The sequence below is a fragment of the Phaseolus vulgaris genome, chromosome 8 (genome assembly GCF_051622355.1).
Source record: "Phaseolus vulgaris cultivar YP4 chromosome 8, ASM5162235v1, whole genome shotgun sequence".
NCBI classification, from domain to species: domain Eukaryota; kingdom Viridiplantae; phylum Streptophyta; class Magnoliopsida; order Fabales; family Fabaceae; genus Phaseolus; species Phaseolus vulgaris.
In genome coordinates this window covers 61,081,368-61,087,660 of record NC_143505.1, presented here as the reverse complement: position 1 = coordinate 61,087,660, position 6,293 = coordinate 61,081,368, and the positions used below count along the sequence as shown (strand labels likewise).

General features: G+C 33.2%; 1 protein-coding gene across 1 annotated transcript; it reads left to right on the top strand.

The window, feature by feature from the left end:
- The first annotated feature begins 221 nt into the window (after positions 1-221).
- Positions 222-3,099, top strand: LOC137826853 (endoglucanase 11). Its single transcript, XM_068633002.2, has 5 exons — positions 222-461; positions 566-778; positions 1,475-1,675; positions 1,759-2,013; positions 2,398-3,099. The coding sequence occupies exons 1-5, from the start codon at positions 243-245 to the stop codon at positions 3,055-3,057; spliced, it is 1,548 nt and encodes a 515-aa protein (XP_068489103.1). The 5' UTR covers positions 222-242; the 3' UTR covers positions 3,058-3,099.
- Positions 3,100-6,293: the final 3,194 nt, after the last annotated feature.

Genomic DNA, 6,293 nt, shown 5'->3' with positions numbered 1-6,293 from the left:
TTCTCACCACCACTCTTTCCAACTACAATTTTCTAAAGAAAAATATACATTGACAACTTCATTCTATTAAATGATAAAATATTATTATTTCTATATTAATAATTAGAAGTCATATAGTAGAATAGTTCGTAAAAAAAAAAAACAGTGCCACAAACCTCTGGAAATGACATGTAAATTGTAACAGCCATATATAAAGAGAAAGAAAGGTATAGGAAGAGAGAAAGATTAAGGAAGAGGGAGAAATGAAGAAAGACATGGTTAACATACGGTACCTGGTACCATGTCTTGCTTTACTCTCTCTCACACTAATCTTCCTCCCTTTATGTCACTCCTTCAACTATGGCCATGCCCTGTCCCAGAGCCTACTCTACTTCGAGTCACAGCGTTCAGGACGCTTACCCTACAACCAAAGGGTCACTTGGCGTCACCATTCTGCCCTCACTGATGGCCTAGAACAAGGGGTACCTGCTTCATTGCTTCCTTTAACATCCAAACCTTAAACTATGTTTTGCTTTTTTTTGGGTTTTCACTCATTTTCCAATGTTATGGTTCTTGTTTCTACTAGGTGGACTTGGTGGGAGGGTACTATGATGCAGGGGACAATGTCAAATTTGGTTTGCCAATGGCATTCACCGTAACACTCCTCTCATGGGCTGCCATAGAATACGGCCAACAAATCGCGGCTGCCGGCGAGTACGCTCACACGCTCGAGGCCATCAAGTGGGGAACTGATTATTTCATCAAGGCTCACACAGAACCTAATGTTCTTTGGGTTCAGGTATGTAGTTCAATTCACTCCATGCAATTCCATATATTTTTTGTTTTTTCTAAAGTTAATCATCCACGCGCCGCCGTTGAGAATGGTTCAATACTTCTTCCAAACTAAACGGAGGAATTGATCCTAGTCTCGGAACAGTCAACGGTTTTGTCCTTCTTTTCCGTTCTTCTTGCCAAGACTGGCGCGTCGTATCTGTCGCAGCTGCCATGAACATGGAGTTTTATACATTTGTTTATAATCATCGATTAAAATTTATTAGAAAGTAAAATACAATGAATAAGATTCTATAACGATAGATAAACACATTATTGATTTTTTTTATTATGATATGATTACACTTACACGTCGAATAAGGATTTTAACATTATGTGTAAATGAAATTTAGAAAAAGTTACAAACTAGTCTGTCATATTTTAATATTTTAATATTGTTTGTTTTGAAAGTTGATGTTGGTTGGAAATTTCAGAAAAGATTTTATAATTTTTATTGACACTATGAATATTTCAACTTCAACACTGTAATAATATTGTTAGAGTTAATCAGCACATTTAATATGTTATCTGCTTAAGAGATCAATGTTTTATTACGATTTTATTCTTAAAAGCATCTTATTTAAACGAATCTTACAAAGAATGTTTGAATCATAAAATTTGTTATATACATGTGTGTGGCCTTACTATGAGTGAACATGTTTAGGTGGGTGACGGCTACACTGATCACTACTGTTGGCAGCGGCCGGAGGACATGACGACATCACGGCGAGCATACAAGGTTGACGCCGAGAACCCTGGTTCGGATGTGGCCGGTGAGACCGCGGCAGCATTGGCGGCGGCATCCATGTTGTTTAGGAGAACAAACCCACATTATTCTCAACTACTTTTGCATCATGCAGAACAGGTATTTGTTTTGTTGACATTAATTAATTAATTGCATATATAGTTGAATTTGAGTGTGGATAATTGGTTTGTTGTTCGTTGTAGTTGTTTGAGTTTGGTGACAAGTACAAGGGGAAATATGATGAGAGTGTTGGAGTGGCTAAAGGCTATTATGCTTCGGTTAGTGGCTACATGGATGAGCTGCTATGGGCAGCTATTTGGCTATATAAGGCCACCCAAAAAGATCAATATTTAAACTATTTTGTGGACAAGGCTCATGACTTTGGTGGGACCACTTGGGCCATCAATGAATTCAGCTGGGATGTTAAATATGCTGGCCTTCAGGCCATTGCTTCCATGGTAAACAATTATCTACAATTCTCAAATTTTATAAAATTTAATTAAATTTATAATATATTTTTAATATAGTATCAGAATCATTTACAGAGTCTATATTAATGAAAGTTAGAATCATTTACTGTCTATCTATATTAATGAAATTTTGTTAAATTTATCATATATTTTATAAAGTTATTACCAAATCATTTATAAATATTTAGTCTCACGATAAAAGGAGAAGAATATTTTAAAAATATCTAACAATAATAACATTTCATAGTTGCCTCATTTTATAAATTAGTTTTATAAAATTAAATTTTAAAATGAATGCTTATATTTTAATTTTATTTAATGAGTCTAGAATGAAATAATGAAAATTGCTTACCAACATTTTCCTTATAACAGTTACCAATGGAAGAAAAAAATCACAAGAAACATGAAGTGATACTAAAAGAGTATGGTTCAAAAGCCGATCACTATCTGTGCGCGTGCCTCAACCTCAACAACGTGAGTAACGTGGAGCGGACCCCAGGAGGGTTACTGTACACCCGCGAATGGAACAACATGCAATACGTAGCAACGGCGTCGTTCCTTCTCACACTCTATTCTGATCACCTGCAAGCCACCCACCAGAAGCTGCAATGCCACAGAGGGGAGGTGGGCCCACACCAGATGTTCGCCTTTGCAAAATCACAGGTTGATTACATCTTGGGTTCTAATCCAATGGCTATGAGTTACTTGGTAGGTTACGGTCCCAATTTCCCCAAGAGGGTGCACCATAGAGGTGCATCCATTGAATCATCGAAGGAAAACAAGGGTTTTATTGGGTGCGTTCAGGGTTATGATACCTGGTATGGACGCGTTCAACCCAATCCGAATGTACTAATTGGGGCCCTCGTTGGTGGGCCTGATAGAAAAGACCAATTTAAAGACGAGAGACAAAATTACATCCAAACAGAGCCTTGTACCTACAACACTGCAGCTTTAGTAGGGGTTTTTGCTAGATTGCATCAATCACATGGTCATATTTATCACACTGAAACCCCTTTGATAGCTTCTACCTAATTGCAGATAAATTTTCACTATCTTACAAAAGATTTTTTTTTATCCCACGACTAAATATTAAAAGATTTCATAATATGGTATCTGAGTCATTTCAAACATATTTAAAAAAAAATTTGTTAAATTTATCAGAATACCCGCTATCAGACTATTATCAAACCATTCATAATTTGTTGTTCTACGTATGCTACTACTCTCAGCATGAAGCGTGTGTTGAATATCTTATATCAATTAAAAATTAGAGTATTTTTACTATACTCATATACAGTGTAGAAATGAATGTTAGAGGCATAAGGTGGAATAGGAAAATGTACCCCTTCTTCTACTAGCAATTGGAATGAGTAGTGAAAGTGGGTTGTGCCTTTTGACTTGGACAATTTACAAACGTGCTTTTATTTTTGCCATATTTATTATGATTCCATTCAAAGTTCAGAATTTGAATTCATCACCAGGAATAAAACATGATTCAACAACTAATTAGTTTCCAAAGTCAAAAAGAGACAGTTGAAAGAAAAGCTCAAGTTTGATAGATCTGCAACCTTGTGGCAGTAGTACTTGCAGCCACCGACACAAAAGAGGTAAGTGTAATAATAACATGCAACACTTGGAGCATGAAACATTGGAGATCGAAGATCCCATAAATCTTAAAAGACCATGTTTTAAAACATTCACGAGATTCTTGGGTTCTTTTTCTCCACAACTCAGGTGGTTGTGTCTGTTTTTTTTTTCCATCACTCTTTCCCTTTGATTACGGTTGCAAGGGCATGAACTAAAGCCCAAAAGCACTTTTCCTTGTAACCGAATTTGCGGAAAAGCCAAACGAAAATCAAGCAGGATTTAGTGCCACGATGTTTTGGTACTTTTAAGTCCTCAAAATTCATGCATTTGTCACAATCACAAGCTTCAAAATGTGAAAACGCAGAACCACACCATGTTCCCATTTAACGGATTTTCTTGATTCCTACTCGGTAGACGCGCATTAATAGCGCGTGGTGTGCCAACACTTGAACCTTTTTGCTTTTCAACATTGTAAAGAAAGTAGTTCTCCAACAAAATGTTCAAACTATAATATCATTTCTTGATGAATGAGAGAATTAAAATTATGTTATATAATATAACTCTTGTTATTAATCAATTGACATAATCTATTATAATAAGAATAAACGGTAAAAAAAATTATAATAATTTTTATCGTTGTTTGTGTGCATATTAAAGGAGTATATTTATTTATCTCTACTTTCACTTCTTCTCTTTCTTTACCAATGACAAATTTATTAATATAAGCAATAAAATTATTAACTTTTCAATCCCCATCTACCAAACAAAGATTATGAAAATTTCATCAAAACATAAACACGAGAGTAATTCTAGTTGAAGAAAAAATGTCACAAATATTAAAAGGAAAATTATAGGAATATTTTTTTTATTGTTGTAGTGAAATGGAAATTAATGCAGAAATTTACCTGTTGTAGACAATGTTTGTTATATTTTCTTTCTCTACGCATACTTCTTAAAATACTAAAATTATCATATTATTAATATTTGTAATTTTTTTTATTCTGTAATACAGAATCTGGAGAATCACTTGTGGTGCACCGACAAAACGGAGAAGAGAAGAGTGAAGTGTTGCAGGTTTTTCTATTAAGGGTCAAATGGTAATTACGACTCTTATGGAGGTGCAGAAAGAAAAAGTATGGAGATGCTGGAATAATTCGCGTTTGTTTTTGAGGAAAAGTTAAAATAAAGCCCATAAACTTAACCGAACAAACATCTTCGATTTGGAGGCCCAAGTATAGCAAGTCCAAGAGTAGACCTTGCAGTTTAAGAGTTCAATCTAAGGCAATAGCTTCCTGCATCATATCATTGCACCCAATCACAGGGAAATACCGAAAATACCCCTAAGAAAATGGGGTACATATAAAATTACATTCCGGATCCCCTTTTTCGGAACACAATAATCTCTTCCGGATAATTTTTTCCGGAATGTATTATTTTCAGTTCCGGATTTTTTTATCCGGAATGGAAATTTTGATTTTTTTTTCCGGATTTTTATATCCGAAACACAAAAACCTCTTTCGATTTTTTTTTCCAGAATACATTATTTTCACTTCCAGATTTTTATTTCCAGAATAAAGGGTATTTTCGGAATTTTCAAAATTATGTTGGGTGCAGGTTCAAAAGTGTTGGGTGCAGGGAGCATTTGCCTCAATCTAATTTATATTTAAAGATTTATTTTTTCATATTATAATATATGAATGGATTATCAAGTGAAATTCAAAATAGATTACTATACCAAATTTTAAATACTTCTGAAACCATAAACTTAACGAGCTATAATAAATTTAATTTATTAATAATATGTTTTTTATCTTAAATATTTATTTTCACTTATGATATGAGATTTTTAGTTTAATAAATATAAAATATAAAATTATGATATGCATATTAACTTTTAATAGGTTTTTTAATAACTTGAGACATAAGTGGTTAATTAAACAGATTTTTTTAAAAGTCCAAAGTAACATTTTTATTAAATAGATAAATTAAATCAGACTTATTTAAACTAATCTGACCATCAATTTTTATAACACAACTTGATCTATTCTTACTCTTAATTATCTATATTTTTTTCAAGTCTAATCCAATCTCATGAAACCGATCCTTTAATTTGTATAGTCTGATAGCAGGTAATTTTGATACTATATTAAGAAATAAATTTTAAACTTAAATCAACTTCATAAAATCAACTTATGAAGTAAGATTTGAATATATTATAAAATTTACCTATATATTATAAAATATTTTTATTTTAGTTAATATGAGATTTTCATCGAAAATAATAACTCATTCTGCCATCTGGTTTAAACCACAAGCCTTGTAAGTGGCTGGTGCATGTTATGAACAAAGTCTGTTGTCTAATAATTTAATGAACAAGAGGCTTTATTCTCAACTGATTATATAAGATGAACTTTTCACCTAATTCTCATTACATGGTGTTTCTTCCTCTGTCATAAACACAGCAAACCATAATGCTACATAATTTAATCATAAAATATGTTTTTTTTTTCATTATCTCTTTGAGTGTTTTGACCTACCAAGCTTTCTTATGGACTTGTGGCCACATGTACTCAGAGTTGGTTCATTCTATTTTGACCTAACAAACTATGTCATCTTCTATCTTACATTCTGCAAAGGGTAGGAGGAATAAGATGAAGTGAAGCAAGTAAAGTCTTCAGTAA

Excerpts from the sequence above, each read along its gene's own strand:
- LOC137826853 (XM_068633002.2), top strand. The coding sequence starts at position 243 with ATGAAGAAAGACATGGTTAACATACGGTACCTGGTACCATGTCTTGCT. Across the intron at positions 779-1,474 it reads CTAATGTTCTTTGGGTTCAG|GTGGGTGACGGCTACACTGA; the intron begins GTATGTAGTTCA and ends GAACATGTTTAG. Across the intron at positions 1,676-1,758 it reads TTTTGCATCATGCAGAACAG|TTGTTTGAGTTTGGTGACAA; the intron begins GTATTTGTTTTG and ends TGTTCGTTGTAG.